Source organism: Watersipora subatra, chromosome 1, assembly GCF_963576615.1.
Source record: "Watersipora subatra chromosome 1, tzWatSuba1.1, whole genome shotgun sequence".
Lineage (NCBI taxonomy): Eukaryota > Metazoa > Bryozoa > Gymnolaemata > Cheilostomatida > Watersiporidae > Watersipora > Watersipora subatra.
In genome coordinates, this window is record NC_088708.1 from 4,990,109 (window position 1) to 5,010,939 (window position 20,831).

The 20,831-nt window shown below is 38.8% G+C and overlaps 4 protein-coding genes across 5 annotated transcripts in view; 2 read left to right on the top strand and 2 right to left on the bottom strand.

The window, feature by feature from the left end:
- The window catches only part of LOC137408505 (origin recognition complex subunit 2-like), a 23,946-nt gene extending 18,877 nt beyond the window's left edge, over positions 1-5,069 (bottom strand). The window contains exon 1 of one of the 2 annotated variants that reach the window (XM_068095382.1): positions 149-438. In XM_068095382.1, coding sequence (XP_067951483.1) covers positions 149-269 — 121 coding nt within the window. In that variant the 5' untranslated portion in view covers positions 270-438. Of the gene's footprint in view, positions 1-148; positions 439-5,020 lie in introns of those variants that run through there. The other variant, XM_068095587.1, reaches the window with a different exon arrangement.
- LOC137410553 (tetratricopeptide repeat protein 33-like) lies at positions 593-10,813 on the top strand. Its single transcript, XM_068096024.1, has 3 exons — positions 593-641; positions 9,306-9,568; positions 10,321-10,813. The coding sequence occupies exons 2-3, from the start codon at positions 9,333-9,335 to the stop codon at positions 10,709-10,711; spliced, it is 627 nt and encodes a 208-aa protein (XP_067952125.1). The 5' UTR covers positions 593-641; positions 9,306-9,332; the 3' UTR covers positions 10,712-10,813.
- LOC137410463 (aspartate dehydrogenase domain-containing protein-like) lies at positions 629-8,541 on the top strand. Its single transcript, XM_068095916.1, has 5 exons — positions 629-752; positions 3,587-3,847; positions 3,945-4,103; positions 5,596-5,793; positions 8,102-8,541. Exons 1-5 carry the CDS (start codon positions 702-704, stop codon positions 8,324-8,326), a joined length of 894 nt encoding a protein of 297 aa, XP_067952017.1. The 5' UTR covers positions 629-701; the 3' UTR covers positions 8,327-8,541.
- LOC137407696 (uncharacterized) overlaps positions 10,814-20,831 on the bottom strand; it is a 17,365-nt gene continuing 7,347 nt past the window's right edge. The window contains exons 5-13 of the mRNA XM_068094351.1: positions 20,230-20,415; positions 18,984-19,075; positions 18,136-18,238; positions 16,894-17,110; positions 16,650-16,714; positions 14,371-14,589; positions 13,382-13,476; positions 12,780-12,897; positions 10,814-11,425 (exon numbers count right to left, since the gene is read on the bottom strand). Of these exons, the coding sequence (XP_067950452.1) occupies positions 11,229-11,425; positions 12,780-12,897; positions 13,382-13,476; positions 14,371-14,589; positions 16,650-16,714; positions 16,894-17,110; positions 18,136-18,238; positions 18,984-19,075; positions 20,230-20,415 (1,292 nt within the window). The 3' untranslated portion in view covers positions 10,814-11,228. The remainder of the gene's footprint in view (positions 11,426-12,779; positions 12,898-13,381; positions 13,477-14,370; positions 14,590-16,649; positions 16,715-16,893; positions 17,111-18,135; positions 18,239-18,983; positions 19,076-20,229; positions 20,416-20,831) is intronic.

Genomic DNA, 20,831 nt, shown 5'->3' on the forward strand with positions numbered 1-20,831 from the left:
GGCGATCGCTCCAGTAACATCGAGCCTTATTACGTGATGCCTGGATGTTCATTCAGGTTAATTAGGTGTTCGGTTCACCGAGCACTTAGTTCACATTTATCCTATTGCTCAAACTTTTGCAACAAAAAAACGGATACATAATTCTCACCTCCAACCTTCACCTTTGCAATGTCTTCAATAAAAACAAAGAGTTTAGCGTTTCCAAGAAACTTCACAGAAGCGTCCAGCTTGATAGAATTTGATTCTTTAACCTTCGCATTTACAGCCATAATTTACGTTTTTATAACGTTGCAAACTCGAGTATAAAGGCAATTTTTCCTACAATTTCATGTGCATTTAGATTAAAAATCACTGAATATATTCCTAAAACTTGGGTCTGGCGAACAAAAAGACTAATAATAGGCGCGGGTTTATAAGAATCACCAGTTTTCTCGCCTCTTTGATCAAATATCTGGTAAACCCATAGACATAAGAAAGGACGTTTTCATGTCATAAAATTAGCAAATCAGCAAAATAGCCTCAAAACCTAAAATAGCAAAGCTTTATAGAACCTTTGGTAATGTATATTATGCTGTGTTTCACATCTCATCACATCTCATAGGCTACCGCAATTAGGACCGTCCTCTGTGCAAACCTGAAAGGTTGGCCAAGCCACAATTTCTCTTCATCGCTTGTCCGTAAAAATTGCTTTACACAACCAGATGAAATATCTCACAACGTTCTCAAATGTGGCCACTACTGCGTGGAAGCAGGTTCTACCGAGTGCTTGATTTTTGTTGTGTTAAATAGCTTTGCAAACATAATCCTATGGCTTGTTGTCTTTCCATTGTTAAGCGGTGTAATTGCTAAGGCCTCGCCTTTCTGTACCGTTTGTGGTACCGTTTTCAAAAGCGTTCAGACTGGTTCGTATAAAAGTGCATGGATAATCTTTGAAAAAATGCATTGCTCAAACGCATTGTATGTTGTTGATGATGAGTTCTATATTGAATTGGAAAAAGCCTCTATTTGCAGACAAGGTGAAAGGGTGATATTAACAACATCGATGACGAGTAAAAAAAATTTATATCACAGGATGTTAAAACCATGAACCACAGATATATATGAGCCATATGACAGAAGATATAATAAAATAAATCATGTATTAGATGGCATAGAAAATACAAAATGAGTGTTTACTGATTAAGTGATAGTGTGAGTATTGTATGGGATACTCTTTTTCGATGATTGTCTGCGACACATGTCACCTCATTTTCAGGAACCGTAACACCAAATCTCAAACGCCAGGTTGTGACTGTCGCGGCTACATAACAGTGCTAGTCATTCTCCGATCGAGTTGAATAGTCGAGTTATCACCTGACCAGATAGATACACAGTCTGTTTCTCAGAATATTGATCTGGGTTATACGCTCCCACTTGTGTAATGTTGGGTGTACTGTCTGTCGCATGACTTCATAGTCTAGACAGTAAAATAGATAGTGGCGTGGGGTTTCATTATCTGTCAGGCAGGAGCAAATTGTAGTATAGGTTTTTTTGATGTGATACTGAAACAGCTGAAGCTTACTATACCCTGTTAAAAGATTGCTTAAGGGCCGAGAAAGCGTCTGTTGTGGTATAGTGGGACTGGATATTCATCAAGATGATCAGGGGCTAGTTTCGACAACAGTCCATATGGGCAAGCTCCCTGGCGCAATTGTAAATTCCATGTTCTTGACCATTCTTTTTTTATAGTTTGGTTGATTGACTTTTTAGAAAGGCGTTTGTGACTAACGCTGTCTAATTGGAAATGCCTGTCTATCATTTTTTTAAATCTGCTAGAAAGGTTTTGATGATAGTGCTCCATGATGAGGTGGGTAGGATATCAGTGTAGCCATATTGTGCCAGACTTCTCATGATATGCAACCATTCTTTTGTGTATGAGAGAGTTGGTGGAGATATGTTTATAGTTTGGTGAATAGCTTCATTTGGTGGGTTGAAGTGAGCGCAGGAAGGGTTTGATGTGTTCAGCAACTGAAACTCATGCTTTGGTACTCCAGAGTGATTGTTATGTTTAATGTGCAGCTACCCTGCACCTCCATCAGAATTGTTATGTATGGTTTAGAAGGCTTAGTTTTATAAAACAATTTATATTCATACATACATCAGTTTTAAATTTGCTTAGTCATCTTATTCTATTTTGACTATGCTTCGTTTGTGCACTTTTGCGTAAGTTGTGGGAACTAAGTTGATTATTACTGTTTCAGACATCAATGAAAAGTATTAAGCTATTAGCCTATAAGAAATACCGATATTTACCACCAAAAGAGAGAACTAGCTGGTGCAGCTCCATTCTGGTAGCAACTGAGAGAGAACTAGCTGGTGCAGTTCTATTCTGTTAGCAACTGAGAGAGAACTAGTTGGTGCAGCTCTATTCTGGTAGCAGATGAGAGAGAACTTGTTGGTGCAGCTCTATTCTGGTAGCAACTGAGAGAGAACTAGCTGGTGCAATTCTATTCTGTTAGCAGCTGAGAGAGAACTAGCTGGTGCAGTTCTATTCTGTTAGCAATTGAGAGAGAACTAGTTGGTGCAGCTCTATTCTGGTAGCAACTGAGAGAGAACTAGCTGGTGCAGCTCTATTCTGTTAGCAGTTGAAAGAGAACTAGCTGGTGCAGCTCTATTCTGTTAGCATCTGAGAGAGAACGAGCTGGTGCAGCTCTATTCTGGTTGCAGCTGAGAGAGAACTAGCTGGTGCAGCTCTATTCTGGTAGCAGCTGAGAGAGAACTAGCTGGTGCTGTTCTATTCTGGTTGCAGCTGAGAGAGAACTAGCTGCTGCAGCTCTATTCTGTTAGCAGCTGAGAGAGAACTAGCTGGTGCTGTTCTATTCTGTTAGCAGCTGAGAGAAAACAAGCTGGTTCTGCTTTATTCTGTTAGCAGTTGAGAGAGAACTAGCTGATGCAGCTCTATTCTGTTAGCAGTTGAGAGAGAACTAGCTGGTGCAGCTCTATTCTGGTAGCAGCTGAGAGAGAACTAGCTGGTGCTGCTCTATTCTGGTTGCAGCTGAGAGAGAACTAGCTGCTGCAGCTCTATTCTGTTAGCAGCTGAGAGAGAACTAGCTGGTGCAGCTCTATTCTGTTAGCAGCTGAGAGAGAACTAGCTGGTGCAGCTCTATTCTGTTAGCAGCTGAGAGAGAACGAGCTGGTGCTGTTCTATTCTGTTAGCAGCTGAGAGAAAACAAGCTGGTTCTGCTTTATTCTGTTAGCAGTTGAGAGAGAACTAGCTGATGCAGTTCTATTCTGTTAGCAGTTGAGAGAGAACTAGCTGATGCAGCTCTATTCTGTTAGCAGTTGAGAGAGAACTAGCTGATGCAGCTTTATTCTGTTAGCAGCTGAGAGAGAACTAGATGGTACTGCTCTATTCTGCTAGTTGTCTCTATTCTGTTTGTTGTCATGAAATATAGAGAAACAGTGTGTGTGCTAAGCTGCTGAGGAAGCTTGAAAATATTTTTTCGTTTTAAAGTTTGTGGCAGGTATCGCAAAATAATCTAGTTATGGTATAGCAGATTTACTATATATTTCACCCTAATTCTTGCATTGATCTCTGCTTGCTGAGGTGTTGATGGGTGGGAAGAGGAGACGAGTAGGTATAGTCGGTTATGGGAAACTCGGAGAATTTCTGGTTCAACAAATCTTGTCTGACCAAGACTTTGAGCTCGCATTCGTTTGGAACAGACACGAAGAGGTTCTTCGGGGCAAGCTCGCTGACCAATACATACTTACAGATATACAAAACTGTGCTGCTTATTCACCGGACATAATCGTAGAAGTTGCCCACCCTTGTATTTCTAAGGATTATGGAAAATTGTTTCTGGAGGTAAACACAATTTTCTGTTTGCATAAGCTTCTCACCTTGCTGTTTGTATTTATGTTAGTAACCTTTATAGAGAACTTCTCTACTTTTGCCTTTTTAGGTAGCTGATTACCTTGTGGGTTCACCAACTGCATTCGCTGACCCTGCTGTTGAACAGGAACTTAGGCATGCAAGCATGGCCCACTCTCTGTATCTACCTGCAGGAGCTTTCTGGGGAGGCCACGATATCAAGAAAATGGCCGATAGTGGTACTTTGCAGGTATTGCCACTTAATGCTTGAATATGTTGTCGGTGTGCTCTATGAAAGTTATATTTTTAATACATTTAGAATTAAACTTTTTATGTGCAGACAAGTCTTTATATAACAAAATCGTTGGAAATGCAGTATGGTTTTTGTGGTTAAGTGTTGATGATTTTGGAGGCAATTTTTCGTTTAATATTACTATTTAATTAATTTAATTCCTTCATATTTTATTTTCTCTAAGATTTTTCTATTTAATCCAATTCTTCAATTCGATTAAGTCATCAAATTAATCACATTGTTATTCCTTAACAATGTCTTGAACATCAAAATTTAGTTTAAGTAATCGCACTGGCTTCAGATTTAGATCCGAGTTACAAAACAAATATGAAAGCTGGGGCATACACTCAAAAACTAGTCAAATGTCAATTCATTTTGTTGTTTGTTCAACAACATTTCTAATATTTCTGTTGTATGTATGTAAAGTGATTTCCTCATTGATTAGTGTTTTTCAATTTATGGGAAGTTTTTTTTCTGTCAGGGTTAAACCCTCCAAATATTAAAATTTTCTTCCTGGAAACAAATTGCTGTGGAAATTAGCTCTTATACAAACCATTTTCACAAGCAAAGAATGTCAAATTTAACTACAGTTCAGAACAGCTTCTGTCACCAAATCTCCAATACATATGTCATACTCAAACACCGTGTTTGAGTATGACATATGTATTGGAGATTCGGTTAAGGTTAAATATCGCAAAATATATGCAATACTTAACCATTCAATGCATGTGCAATGCTCAGCATGCAGTTTTCATCTGATTTTGATGACCAACAGAATATTTTTTATGCTAAGTAATCTATAGAAATCTGTTATGCTGATTCAAAACCATAAATTTAGGGCAGCCATGCCGTTGTTAATACTATATAGTAATTACCTCAAAACATTTTAACCAAGTCTCTCCTATTACCCTCTAGTTGGTAGTTGTCTACTTTCCCTTCGAATGTCCATCTCTCCTATGGTTGATGTATCGATACAAGTGAGATGATACTGGCTACTATCGATGTTCACCAACCCTTATCCTATTCTAGTCTGGTTACATCTACAAATAGCAAGAGTGCAGCCTAGTAGTCTTAGTCAGATCTGGTTATTTATTTCAATGTTTATTTTTCATTCATATTCATTAAAAAATGATGAGATGATGAGGTTTGTATCGGTGCATCTCAACAAGGATTTATGTCAGGTGCTGATACAATAGTAGGATACTTTTAGTTGGATGTGCTTTTTGAACATTTCATCAGCTAAACAAAATAGTCTATTATTTAGTAATTAAGTTGGTGAACAATTTAGTGTTTATCTCCCCTTTGTATGTTACAAATAGAGTTCGTTGAGTGAACTGATTCATTTATGGCTGTGACTGTGCTCGCTTCTTGATTCTTACTAGAATCACAAAGTTGTATCGAATATCTGAACCTTTAATAGGTGTTTTCAGCTCATACAGTTTGCTTACAGGCCCTAAGAGTCTCTATGACTAAGCACCCCTCTTGCCTTAAACTCAACGGTGAGCTCAAGGAGAAGAATGCGCAAGTAGCGAATACAGCTGTTACCTTGTATGAGGGTTCTGTTCGAGATTTGTGTCCTCTTGCTCCTAACAATGTCAATACCATGGCTGTGGCCGCAATGGCTGCTGCAACTCTTGGCTTTGATAAGGTATTATGATATTTTATTTGCTTATGTATTGTTTTTTATGTTAGACCTGTCAACCATAATTACAGACTTGTACATATCTTCCTAGCCTGTCTTGACAAACTGTTGTTTTTGCGGAGTTGTCCCCCGTCGAGCGGGCGAGCAACACAACAGCTTGTCACAAGACGTACTGCACCTGATGCATCAGCTGCACTTATAGGGAGTTGTTCTTTTCCGTCTCTGCAGCTTAGTTGCGATGTTATATCGGTCGCTCCATTGGTAATCATGGGTAACTGATTTCACTCAAAGATTTATGTAGAAAAAATAAGATCACAAAGTTTAACCAAAGACTGTTGGTTGTTTACAACTCTGTTGTAAACTTTAGTAAAACTTAAGAATAAAATAAATTGAAAATAAAATCCATAAGAACAAATAAAGCAGACTGATACAAAAATAGAAATTAAACTGACTGAGTGCACAAATAACGACATGTTTAGTCGCTGTTGTTGCCTAAGTTCTCAACTTCTAATAAAGTTTACCGCAGAGACTGGTCGTTGGTTAAACGTTGTAATCTTATTTTTTTCTACATAAATTTTTGCATGGAATCCGTTATGATTACCAATAGAGCGACCGACATAACATCGCAACCAAGCCGCATAGTTGGAAGAGAACAACTCCCTATAAGTACAGCTGATGCATCAGGTGCAGTACGTCTTGTGACAAGCTGTTGTGTTGCTCGCCCGCGCGACGGGAGACAACTCCGCAAAAACAACAGTTTGTCAAGACAGGCTAATATCTTCCTTATGATTTACTTTTTAACATGTTACCATGTCAATACTGTTGGGAGTTGTAATCTACTCCATCATAGTAAATTAATGCTAGTGACACAGATGTTGTTATTAGCAAATGGCCTGGCTAAATGCCACTTAAATATCAGGGATCTAGAGCAGGAGGTCACCAAACTACAGCCTGGGGACCAAAAACAGTCCGCGAAATCGGTTCATCCAGCCCGCCAATGGTCCTTGAATTTTTTTGATGAGACGCATAAAATTTATATTTGAATATTATGTACAAGATACTAGCTGATTTTCTTGCATTTGAAGACCTCCTAATATTTTGTAAGCCTAACATCACTTTCTCTAATCTCACTGACCATTTTCTGCTGCTTAGTTTATAAGATTCGGTTATGTGCACATCATGTCGCGTCTAATCATCTCTTAGCTTATGTCACTTTTTTGATAACTCTTTAGTAAATGAACATGTTGGCTGTTTTGTTTTTCATTCATTGTACGCCACTCACTCATGATTAACATGGAAAGTAAACCTAGCATTTTTTCTTTTTCTCCAACTTGGAAGCACTTTCGAGTATTAAAACAGAATAAGGTAGCCCAAGTTTGTCATTCATTTAGTTATCAGACTCATTCATAAAAAAGTATTTTGGTGACACCCTGATCTAGACCAATGCACTGAAATGCCAAGTTACAAGCGATTTGACATTCAGAGATTTCATAAATTATTTGCTGTTGCCAAAATCATGCCATTAGGTTGATGGCTGTTATTTGTGGTAAACACGCTACATGCACAACATACTACATGAACTACACACTACATGTGCTTCTCACTGCATACAGTACACATTACATGCACCACACACTACATGCACCACACACTACATGCACCACAAACTACATGCACTACACACTACATGCACCACACACTACATGCACTACACACTACATGCACCACACACTACATGCACCACACACTACATGCACCACACACTACATGTACCACAAACTACATGCACTACACACTACATGCACCACACACTACATGCACCACACACTACATGCACCACACACTACATGCACCACAAACTACATGCACTACACACTACATGCACCACACACTACATGCACTACACACTACATGCACCACACACTACATGCACCACACACTACATGCACCACACACTACATGCACTACACACTACATGCACCACACACTACATGCACTACAAACTACATGCACCACATACTACATGCACCACAAACTACATGCACTACACACTACATGCACCACACACTACATGCACCACAAACTACATGCACTACACACTACATGCACCACACACTACATGCACTACACACTACATGCATTATGTAAATAAATAATCACGTTAAACCGTCAACCAGTAACGGAAAAAATATACCCAGCTATTTGTTCTGCATGCTGATTGGTTGTCTCGAGCAGGTTTGTCAATCCTACTGTCTAGTTCTTGCAGACTCTTAGCAATGCTGGTATTTTTATCTCATTTTGTCATCTTACGCAGGTGATAGGCCGGCTGGTAGCAGACCCTGCTATGAGCAAGTGGCACGTTGTGGAGGTTGATGCATGGGGTCAGGGTGACATTGCAGCCGGAACTGCCTTCCATGTGCATACAGAGAGAAAGAATCCTGCTGATCCTGGTGCTGTCACAGGCTCGGCAACATATATGTCTTTTCTAAGTAGCCTGAAAAATGCAGAAGGCCATAACTCAGGTGTTCACCTCTGCTGATGCTGTGTTTTTAACCTCCAATCAGTATGCTCTAAGCTTCTCTATCAACTTATATTTAGATTTTAGATACATTTAATATTTACAAGACCTCTGGTTCTCGATTAATCTGACCTGTCCTTGCCAGTGTTATTCCTTTTTTTAAACTGGATAGTCCAGTTTTTGATTTTTTTTACAATAAATCGCTAGTAAACACAAACCTGTTTATTTCTGTCTAAATACATCAGAGGTCACTCAAAAGCGACTGCAAGTGCCCGCTCGAGCAGCTTGCTCAATGGTCATGCCCTCCGCTTCTTCAGCTATACCAGTTCAGTAAAGCTCACAATTCGCTGCGCAGTCACTGCGGCGATTGCAATTGTAATCCGTTCTGATTGGCTCAATATGTAGACATTATCAAATTCTGGTGCCTTGCAATCATAATATTTGTGGTTTGAGAAAGGTGGTGGAGAGGGTTAGGAAAAAGGGATGAGGGCGCTGGGGAGTTTGGTACGATGTATTGACAAGGAGTGAACTCGGCATGTTTTATTGTTGTAAATTGTTTACTATTCCAGGATATTTATATTGAAGTGCTGTCATAACAATTTAGCAAAAAGTCGTTTCTTGAACTCCATGTTAGGCAGCTGCGCCTCTATGTGTCTCTATAAATTTCTGCAATACCCTGTCTCTCCCACTCTCAACTTTATGGCTGAAGTATGTATCAGCGATCATTGAGCTTACATTGCTATGACATAGTTGAGGTTATGACATGCATAAGATGAAGATTTTCTATGGTAAAGTATCATATAAAACTTCCTTAATTAAACCTACCTTCAGCATATAATACAATGATAATCATAGCCAATACATTCATTGCTAGAAATAAATATTCACATCTTGATTATTTTTACATAATTCGTAAAATCGTATCCGCAGTTTTAGAGAAAGATTGGAAACAAAACGTCATAGGTTTTTAGAAACATTTTAGTCGACCGGTTACTTGTAGGAAACGAGCTGCCAAATCATTGTCAACATGGCAAGCACTTCATTCGGCTGGAAGGTAAAACAGAGAAAGATACTAAACAAGTCAAAGTTAAACCCCGAAGCATTTTCTGAGGCAGCGCAGGTCGAAGAGGGTTCTGTTGATGAGGATAATGTTGATTGGTTACATAGCGTTCCGGTTAAGAAACAGAAGCTATTGTTGGAGGATTGCGAGCTGAAGGCAAAGCGCTTAAAGAATGAAGGGGTTGCTTTAGCCGAAAGTGAAAGGTGTGTTGGCCTTGCATAGACCTCAGCTATTACTAAGTTTCCATACAGCGATAGTGTAATGACACCTGGGTGCACCACTGCCAAAGCGCTACGGTGGACCAACAAGCAGATATGATTCCATAAGGCGCTGCATTAGAACTATGGTTGCGCCACACTTTTTGTCAAAGTATCTTTAAGAGGTCAACTACAAAAAAAAACCTGGATGATCTGAAGGAAAAACTACTTATGGCGTTATTCAAATGCACATGACATTAGTTAATCGTCAGCTTTTTTTCCTGCTGCCTCAAGCTATGATACAAGATACTCTGCATTTTAAAACAAAATATTTTGATTGAGAATCAGCAGTCAAGCAAGACCTATGCGCAAGTGTAACTCTGTTGACCCCTAAGGTCATTTCTATGGCACAAAGATGGTCTTTCGCTTCCAAACTGCGTCACTGAATTACGATAGAATTCCCGGTGTTTTCCATGATGGCAGCGCAGCACCATATGTGGATGTGTCGCTACGCTATCTTTTTATGGAAACTTAGTTAAGTATGACACCACGGTCTAACTGACTTTGAGAGATGGTATATTCGACGGCCTTCCATGTATTTATTGGGACTGTATCGGCTGAGTAGCAAACGGAATACCTTTTACATGATTAGAAATACAGAACTATGTAAATAGCTTGCATTACAAAGAGTCTACCGTGACATTTAATCCTTTCATCTACCCATAAATACACGCGATTATTAGTACAGTATCTTTCAGGTATTGGGAAGCAATTAACAAATGGGATGCTTGCCTTCAGTTGGTAGATGGTGATGAAACTGTGCTAGAGATGAAAGCGCAGGCTTTGATGGCGCTAAACGAACTTTATCCTGCTGTGAGTACAGCAAAGCTTGTTGTAACTATCAATCCTCGATGGTGGATCGGTTGGCAGACAAATGGCAGAGCGCTGCTTAACATCGGTGAGGTACACGCAGCCATAGCGAGCTTCCAAAAGGCTGTTCACATAAACCCTGCTAACAAGAGCTTGTGGGAAGATGACCTGTCATGGGCTGTCACGCTGTTAGATGATCTTAAAAATAAGGCCAAGACTATGACAGGGGAAGAGCTTCAGTTTCATGTTAGAGAATGTATGAGAATTGGACTCACTTAATGGCGCTCTATAATGATCTCAATGCTCTTTATACATACATCCCTCCCTGTACAGCATCAATTTTTTTCTTAATGTAAATTCGTTTTCAATAAAACACATTAGTTTCATACTGAGAGTGGCTCACTGTGAGTCATGTATTCTTTGAATAACTTATTGAGCAGGTAACATATAAAAAAATATATAATAGCGATAGCATGTTACAGCACAGCCTGTATAATGTACAACAAAAATAAGCGCTATGGCAGTTTATTAAAAAACACTCGGAACAGTTGGAATAACCCGCATTTGCTGGTCTCAGTGTTCAGACACCTAAGCTGGTAACAGAATGCACATGATGATGACTAACAATGACAATTAAGCAAAAACATTTCTGACAAGATATTTTGGCAGTTTCTATATATGTGCAGGAAACGATTTAATCGCTCCATGTGAAATATGAACATAAGTTAAATAGTGCTCAGTGAAAATGATAGAACAAAGAGCAGTTAATTCTCATGAGTAAAATATAAAAAAAACATTATAAATAATTTGCGAGTTTCTCTAGTGTATACTGTAGTTGAGAATGGCAGGACTTCTGTAAAAATACAGGCAAGAAACTAGAAAGAAGTATAAGTCCATGAGACACACCTAATAGACAGCCAGTCGATGTCTGGGCCATGTTGGTACTTTCTTCATTGTATACACCTGCGTAGCCAGCCTCACTAGCACATCCTCCTGCAATAACATTCACATACAGGAGTTATGTCGAGGCAAACAATGACTCTTCTGGTAGTTCAACAACACTGGTTTCATCACCGTGTGTATTCCATGTTTAGGTGACTGTTATTCATATTATTTTAAGCTAGCAAAAACTGTACCTAGCAATGTAGCTGATTGATAGACAGATTTTAACCAGCTTAAGCTTGGGTTTCTCCAATTGGTTTGTTGCAATGGTGAAATGCATTGTTAGTGCACTACCTGACCATCGATGCTGTCAAAAAAATCTCTTGACCAATTATTGTGTGCTCCTTTACATGGACTTCAAAATTTTGATATACATCTTGTTGAGGAAGAACTAGTTCCTTGTCAATTTATCTTTATTTTTACCAAAGTATCAGGTACTTCAATCTTTTCAAACTGGACACATCCTGTTTAATTTATAAAGCTGATGCTTCCACACTCATCCTTCAGGTTTCACAAGTCAGAGGAAACCTGTCACATGGTTTGCTAACTCATGCCTATTTTAATAGAAGCCAGTTGTGTGCTTAGTATGCATATAGTGCAGCTTGTTCTGTGAATATTTCTTGGTGTTATATAGCCAAGTGTTTTATCATTTTTCTGTTTTTATATTATGCTATTATTATAGTGTTTAAAATAGGTGATAGAAAATGTTGTCTAGACATGTATGATATCCCAATTCTAGCTATTGTTGAGCAACTGCAGACGCTGTGAACCTGTTGACCAAGTGCAATTATGTAGTGGGGTTCCATCTGACACAGACATCTACGTTGCCGACTCAATCTGGCAAAAGCTTCTAGTGCTTTCCAGAAACCTCGTCATACCGAAAACGGTAAAAGATTTTTATGTCATGCCTTCGATAAGGTTTTCACACCTACCCAGGAAACTACCATAACTTAGACAATTCAATGGCTGACGCATGAGTAGCAGTAGCTCAGGTTAAGTGTAAAACGCACTTAGCAAAGTCGCGCGCTACAAGACAGGAGACCTGCTAGCAAAACGATTCATGCTTGTGATTAGTTAACAAAGTTCAGGATGCCCATTATCTTTTGTTCTATACATCACGGCGCACATGTTTGCGACTGATGGCTCCCTTTACCCCAAAGGCTTCAACACAAAAAGGTTCTATGAAGGGATCTTGCTGAAGCCTGACAAGTGACCGGTTTAGAAACCACAAGTTGTCTACCTGCATAGAGATGCTGAGTGTAGCTTTTAGACTCTTTAAAATAACTGCTGATGTATTAAGTTTTATTACAAAACCTTTAATGAGATAAAAGGATAAGAAGCCAAGTTCATGTCCGGTCATAATAAAGCCACAGACATTAGAAAAGACGAGTGCAATAATACTTACTGTTGCGGTTAAATAATTTGATCTGTGCGTCTTGAATGGCCGGAGATATCGGTGGGGAATGATAGTTGCAACTTTCATCTATTGTAAATATTTTTTCATTCCCGTTGTTTTCATATCTCTGCAGCGAATAGAGAAGGTTAATAGAAGCTGTAGCTAGTCATGGTAAGTTAGCGGTGATAGGCTGGTCGAACTAGCATATAACTGGCATCAGTTACTATTAGGCTAACATATCCTTGTTTATCAGCACGAGAAGGAAGATACTCGAATGTGTAAAATATGCTGGATGAATAAGTGACATCAATATTCTGAGTATTCACAAGCATAGCGAGACAGGTTGAAGCTGTCAGATTGCATTTGGATATGATTGGCACTGGCAGGTTGACACTGTTAAAGTACGAAGAACAATCCTTTCAGCCAGAAGTGGTATTTAAACAATTCGGCCCCAGATACCACTTGGTAGAACAATCAGCCTGTCATTTAGTAGCGAGTATTACTGGGTATTACAGCAGCTACAGGAGTATTATAGGCTTTAGCCAAGCACTGATCCGCTTCTAAGGGTCACAAGTCAGTATAGAGTTTCAAGGCTGATTGTCAACACTTACATAGCAGTTGCTCCCATATGGGGGCCGATTGTCAGAAAGGATGAGCCTCTCGACACCACCATCGCTCCAGCTAGCTGAGCATGAAAATGTCTGATCTGTCAAATAGAATAAAATGTGTCTGAGCGTTACACGCAAGAAAGCATCAGGCAGCGGCTGCCGGTTTTATAGATGAGCTTTAAAATGTTGTTACCAATTAGTCAGCAGCCTAGCTATGAACCCGTAAGGAAAAAATTAATTACAAGTTTTTGAAAAAAAAATCAATTAGTTTGCCCTAAAGAAGCACTGAAATCAGTGGGCTAATTCTCACGCCAGTCATGCATCATATTTAACAATTCCTCTAAGTTCATTTCCGAACTGGCTCAGACAGTGAATAATGTCCCTGCTGCAAGCGACGTAACATATATTATTATTGATGATGGTTGCCAGGCTATCTGCGGTACGGGTAGACAGCCCGCACGCATTGTTTAGTGACTAATAATACAGACCATCTATAAATTACAACAAGACTCTTTGGCACCGTATTACCATTTTGTTACAATTTCAACATACCGATTTCAACACACAGTTATCCCCTTGCAAAAGCGATTAGCCAGGACAGCCTGCATTAAACTCTGGTTTTGAATAACCAATTAATACGAATTGGTACAAAAAGTGCAAACATAAAACTATATACTTTCACTTTGGTTAGAGCTGTCTGACACAATTACGATATGGCAGGAATCTACACAGATATGTATGGATTTAGAGAGACCTGCAAGGATTCCTTTGCACTGGCAGTTACCGAGTGCCTTCAGGGCAGTGACAAATACTCAGGATCAATTAACAATCTTGTCATACATAAATGAAAGTGTATCCTGAAAACATGCAATCAACTAACATTTTTTGTGTTGAAAGTTTTATAATTAGACATGACTGAAGGAATGAGAATTCGGTACAGGTTTTTACTGTAGACATCGAAAGTGGTCGAAACGAGAGAGACTATGCCTTACTCGTATTCCTACAGGTGCTGAGTGTGATCATAGAACGAAAATTGCAAGGTACTTCTGCAACGGCCGCACAGCGAGGCTCTGTTGTGCGAAGGGAGTACCGTCCCGTTACTGGACACGCCTCAGGGCTAGCGCCGTTGTCTCTCACTAGCATGGTATCAGACACCGATGGTCGTGTGTTTTTGTCAGAACAAGCCGTGGCTGGAGTTGAAGACAGCAGCCCTACAATTGAAAAATGTGCTTTCACTTTGCCTTGTCCTCTTTTGCAATCACTGCTCTGCAAATACCAAAATGTACTGCAAAATGATGCGAAATAGCCTGGCCAGGGCTGCTGTAACCAGAGTCTTTTCCTGCTACCAACCCTGTATGGAAAGAATTTGCGTAAAAAATTCTCTGCCTCATTTGTATACAGATGCACTCATGTTTGATAGAATGAGCATATGTGATATGTGAACCTTAAATTAGGAGAAAAGATTTTGAATTTGTGTTACAGGTCCACTATTAGCACGAGATTCTATTTCTAAAGCAAACACAGCTAGGAATGAACCAATACTTTGATATCATGACATCACAGCTCAGAAGCAGTCTTTACATACCAATAGGTTGAAGGAATTGTTTTATTAAACAAAACCATTTATTCTACTGTAATTTTATGAATCTGTAGTGAATGTTCTATACTCCCACCCTCCGCTATCCTCATTTAGCATATACAAGCTCCGTTTCCATCGCGTATGTTTATAGATAGGCATATGCAGATATTATAGCAAAACTAATTAACTTGAATATATTTTTGATGATATCAATCAAGATAGGAATCTGAAAATACATCAAACAAGCCTAGCTAGCTCATTACTTTTTGTGCCATTTTTCATGGATGAAATAATTCTGAGAATATTTTAGCATGTATCATAAAACACAGATTTGCATAAATATGAGTATGTATCATAACCCGTGATTTGCATGAAAATATATCAAATTTTAAATATCTCACTTTAATTGCCTGTCCTTTGATGAATCCTAGTTAATTTAGATTCTATGATTTTGCATGATTAAAAACAGACCGAGTTTGAAAAACAAGTCTCAGGCGGACCATGACTAGCCTTAGAACTTTCCAGGCTGCCAACATAAATTTGTAATGACAGGCGCTAACAGGTGCTTTCAGGCTTGGCATATATGCCCAGCATGGTTACTCCTCTACCGATGTGTTAATCTGCCCTTGAGCATGTATATTTAGTATGTGGCTATGTGCAAATTGACCAGTGTGAGTTTCTGCCTACAACCTTCCTGTTTGAAGATAAATTCTGAGCAATTCTGCTCGTGCTCATAATGAATAAACGTCTTGCTAAAAACTCACACGACCAAAACATTCGTAATGAGAACATAGCAAAATGAACAAGTTATTTTTTACCAGAAAGCCATTTTGTGTATATGTGACCACTCACAGGTTATGGCTTAATTATAGTAAATGCAGACAAACACAGTTTAAGAGCGACATAAAGAAATGGTGTACCAGTATAACAAATTACAATTTGATTTGCTTGACACAGTGTTCTCTGCCACAGCTAGTTGTGAGAAGCAAAAAACTGTACTTTCTCTCAGCATAAATAATGTGGTCTATGCGTTTATGCCCAGCCAAATGAGGAATAGCTCCATAATCAACATTAAACAACTCTATTAATTATTAATATAAATGCACTCGCACAGGAGGAACGAAAAGAAGCTGTCTCATGCCTCTACTATTTCCAACCACTAGTCTATCCTTGACAGACTACTAGCTCCTCTGTCATCAAATAATGGTTAGGGCAGGCATACTTACATAGCAATCATTCTGTCACTTTCACTACCACTTCCGATTTAGCAAGCCAATATTTTAGCTATTCATGCTTACACATACATGTATATATCTTCCATTTACGCATCTCTTGAGTATATACTAGCAGTGCTATCAGTGAATGCTGTCCGTGTAGCATTGAACCCTAAACCCATATTAGCCTTTCGGTTTTTGCGGTGAAGTTAATAAATGGTTTTTTTGGCTTATAATTTATGAATTGTTAGCCAATACTTTGCACATTACAGTTTATCAAATATTCTCTATTCTCCCACAAGAGCTTCGAAAGGAGCTCAACTGAGGCTATGAATAAGGCCCTGGTAATTAATATACAGATTGATAGCTATGATTGAATTTCAAGTCTATGAGTCACCAGATATCTTCATCGCTTGTGACCTTTCAACTGTCAGCTAATAAAAATGTGAATGTGAGAGAAAGAAGCTGTTTGACTCACCTATGCTTATCCGTGCCACACTATCTGTGATTGGTTGCAAGGTGATGCATTGGTACCCATGGTCACTGCAACAGCCCAACCAAAATGTTATTCAATCCACAAACATTCCACGGTAATACTATGCTGGATAAGTATAATGCCAACAATTTAACCTTTTTGGCACAGAAAGCAAAAAAACAATGGAACAATGGTCACAGGAGGTCAATGGGGGGGGGGGGTTTCGGGTTCCGGTAAATTCACTCACCAGTCATCGATTACTTCAGCTATATATCGGTTACTACTGTCTTTTTGGTGGCAAGTGAACCTGTGGTTGGTTTCGCTCGTCGATCGCGTATCCACCACAATTTGGAAGGCCGACTGATCGAATCGGTAAATATAAGTTCCTTTCAGATCGAGCCATTCTTTGCTGGTAAACCAGGAAGGGTAGCGACAGGTTGGTGCAGGTTTGTATAACTGCGTACCTACAAGTAAGTGTCTCCCATTCAGACTTACTATCACCATTTTGTTAGTCTCAGTGGTTTTACTAGGCTAAATGAGGTCAAGCTAAGATATAAACCTAAGCTATTTTGGTCTAACAAGCTAAATGTAGGACTGCAGGCTAATTTTGTGGCCAGACTATAACCGGAAGCAAGAAAATAACTGTTGAATCTAACACGACAAAAAGCTGCCGACAGCTTTACATACATGCTGTAGCGAAGAGCTAACTTCTGCAAACAGCTCAGCCGGTGCATAGGAGCAAATAGAAGCATTAAAGATGAACGTGCACTAAATTTTCATAGATTATATCAAAAAGTATCGGTATGTTTTATCATTTGCAATTGCTGTCGATGTTTGAGATGATAAGATTGCCAGGATGTTTCGAGAGAAAATCGTCAAAACTTTGTCGCGATTACCAAGTTTAGAAGAAAAATCGCTGCTATAGTTGATGTCGGCTATTGCGATGATCATGTTGCGGCGTGACGTGTCTCCCTTATGTCAGTCTGCAACTATAGTTGTCATAATCGCACTTTCGCTTGATCTGAGCGTTTTAGCGCGGTCAAGTTTTGTCGATTTTAATCTTGCAACATCCTGGCAGTCAGATCACTTCAAATATAAAAAACAATCGCAGATGATAAAAATATCGATATTTTTTAATAAAATCTATTAAAATTTTGTGTAAGTACATCTGTAAAAAATAACTGAGCTCTACTAGGGACAACAAGAACTCTCATGCTAGAGACAGCAAGAGCTCCCATGCTAGGTGTAAAGCAAGAGCTCTCATGCTAGGTGTAAAGCAAGAGCTCTCATGCTAGGGTGTAAAGCAAGAGCTCTCATGCTAGGGACAGCAAGAGCTCTCATGCTAGGGTGTAAAGCAATGACTTCTACACTTATTGTTATGCAGATGGTATCTGTTAGAGGAAATGTACTTAAGCCCTAACAGAGTAACGGGTAACTCGTAGTAGCTATTATGTAAAATTGATGAAGGTATTATGTTAATATATCTCACCTTCGAGCCATGAAATGCTGATAGGGGATGATTGAGGAATTGAGAGTCCAACGCAATCCGCGTTCATAGAGATTGAGAAAGCTTTTGAGGTTGGATCGTAATACTAGGATAAAACAGAAAGGGAAACGCTATTAACATGTAATTCTGCTTATCCAAAAGTAACATAAAATGGAGACAATTGAGAATAGGGAGCAGAGACAAATTGAAGACAAACAGAAGCTAATTGCGTTTTAGCAGATCACCTGAGCACAATGGAGACTTCTGTTCATTACAAACTATCTGCCATCGTTAATTAATTATTACAAGTTTAAGATAGTAAAATATTAATGGTGAGTCCTTGTGGATAATTAGGGCTGGTAGTGAAAGGTCGTCTAAATGTGTGTCCATTGTGATTAAATACCTCCATCTTTCCGAATACAATGCGTATTTATAAGATTGCGGGGAGTGAAAAAGGAACGGACGACTCTAAGTAGCGAGGTAATAAGCCAATAGTGAAACCGCACCGGCCCCGAGCTCTTCACCAGCAACTCATGCAGCAACAAATATTTTTCAAGTGCTTTTCATGTTCATTCCTCTGAACAGTAAGTATCCAGCCCTCAGGGAAAACCATTAGCTATTACAATGCATGGAAAGTTTTTCTATAGGCCAGTGATTACTGAAGGGCAGCCGTGAAATGATTTGACATTAGAATGAATAGACCTAGATTTACTGGTACTCAAACAATCGTATTGTCAGATACATATTTAAATCAAATATGTCGACTGAAAAACTTACAATGATTCATGATATAAAAAATTAATGTCATTCGAAATGAGTGACAGAGCTGATTACATATATCATATACTAACCATGCATCTGTAGTCATCTGTACCCAGTTTTGCATAGAGCCAGTCGCCTCCACTTATCCAGGTTGCCAGACATACAAATTCGTAATTTCCATCTGCAATGATAGAGCAAGTTTACTTGAAGGAACAAAGACTATCAACTAGTACAGCATTGATTTCTACTGTATAACGAACTCAGTTGTGATTCCGATTTATATAAATTGATCATTGAGTGTTTGACATGCTTTAAGAACTGGCTGTTTGTCACCAGATGGCAGAGCTGCTTGATCTCAGTGATGGCTGATTGTATAGAGTTTAATCGATGCAATACACTTTACTACTTACAAGCGCCGACTTCAAAAAGGCTTTTAATTTTCAAAGTCATGCGTATAAATGCATAATAATAGAATGTTTTACTGTTACACTTAGCTATTTGTAGAGCAAAAATAATGATCAATGGCACATCAATAATGTTTAATACACAGCAACCGTGGCGGCAGCTATAAAAACAACAAACAGCTAACTGGGTAATTAGGAACACTAGTAAACAAGAATAATAATCATAGCCAGCACTGAAGACCAAAGGATGACAGGGGTTGGAGGGCTTTTCATTACACTCATATGCAAAATTATAAGACTGCCCGACGATTTTCATACACTTGAACGCTAGGTCTTGATGAGTCTAATATAGTCCACAGTAATATAATAATGTTTTTATCATTTTAATCTTAAAAATATACACTTTCCTGTCATTTTATTGTGTTGTTTGCGAGTTGAAATTTATTCCTTCTATTACATTACAATTACATAATACTCTCACGCGATAAAATCTGCTGTTTTAATAAAATATTAACAAAAATCAATTTTTCTCTCAAGCTATTGTGTTAAACTTTATGGTTTTCTCAAATGTTTGACATATTTATTTTCCTAGCAGTATAGACTCGGTCACTTTTGGCAGTTAAACCCATCATTTCTCAAAATCGCTTTTAGTAAAAAATAATTACATTTAATACTACTTAGCAACATAAGGTAACAGCCAGAGTATCGTCTTTAAGAACCAGCAGAAAAAAACAGATATGAGATTCTGAGCATTAAAGTGATACAAAGTTTCTGTGTTCTTGTCGTTTTTTAAACAAACTCCAACTGGTTATATACATTTCAGAAATGCTAGATTATTATAGGCTGTCTTATGCATTTGCACACGACTACAGATACCACACAATTCATGAGTCTGTATCTCAACAGCAACCAGTAGTTAAGAGCTACTTACCCTCAGGTCCATTTGTAGGTTTGGGACAGTTGCTGAAAACCATCTTCACCTTGCTCTCAGACGCGCACTGGTACATCTTGGAGTCTCGAAGTGCATCTTCTTCACAGAAGCCATCGTATGTAGCGTATGTGAAACTTATAGAATATGCAAAGAGATTGATCGGACAGCTGAATGGTGTCGCATTAGCTAAAACAAAAAAATGGAGTCGTTACTTTGTATAGCTGTGTTTTCCTACATCAGCCTCTGCCATCCATTTTTCTTACTAGCGTGAATTCTTTCGTCACCACTTTGATGGTTGGGCTTTGCACAAGACTTATGCAATTCCAGCAATAACTTATTTTTATGTGAACGCTTTGCAATCTACACTAGAAATAAGGATTCCTGTTTTATAATTTCCTCTTCAGCGTGTCTAAATACTGTCAGCCCTCGAGTGCTACACTCATAACAATTTTTGTCTGAAAAATAATTTGCCTTTAAGATAGAGAATATATGAAGGAATGTTGTGACATGTAAGGGTTATTGCTTTGCATACTTTGCTCTGCGGCAGAGGAGTACAATAGTCTTAGCAATGGGCTACACAACTCACGGCTATCTCATACTTG

What these genes read in the sequence shown, in the direction of transcription:
- LOC137410463 (XM_068095916.1), top strand. Translation starts at nt 702, where the DNA reads ATGAAATATCTCACAACGTTCTCAAATGTGGCCACTACTGCGTGGAAG. An exon ending in ATGGAAAATTGTTTCTGGAG is followed by an intron (nt 3,848 to 3,944) that starts GTAAACACAATT and finishes TTGCCTTTTTAG; the next exon opens with GTAGCTGATTACCTTGTGGG. An exon ending in CAACTCTTGGCTTTGATAAG is followed by an intron (nt 5,794 to 8,101) that starts GTATTATGATAT and finishes CATCTTACGCAG; the next exon opens with GTGATAGGCCGGCTGGTAGC.
- LOC137410553 (XM_068096024.1), top strand. Translation starts at nt 9,333, where the DNA reads ATGGCAAGCACTTCATTCGGCTGGAAGGTAAAACAGAGAAAGATACTA. An exon ending in GCTTTAGCCGAAAGTGAAAG is followed by an intron (nt 9,569 to 10,320) that starts GTGTGTTGGCCT and finishes AGTATCTTTCAG; the next exon opens with GTATTGGGAAGCAATTAACA.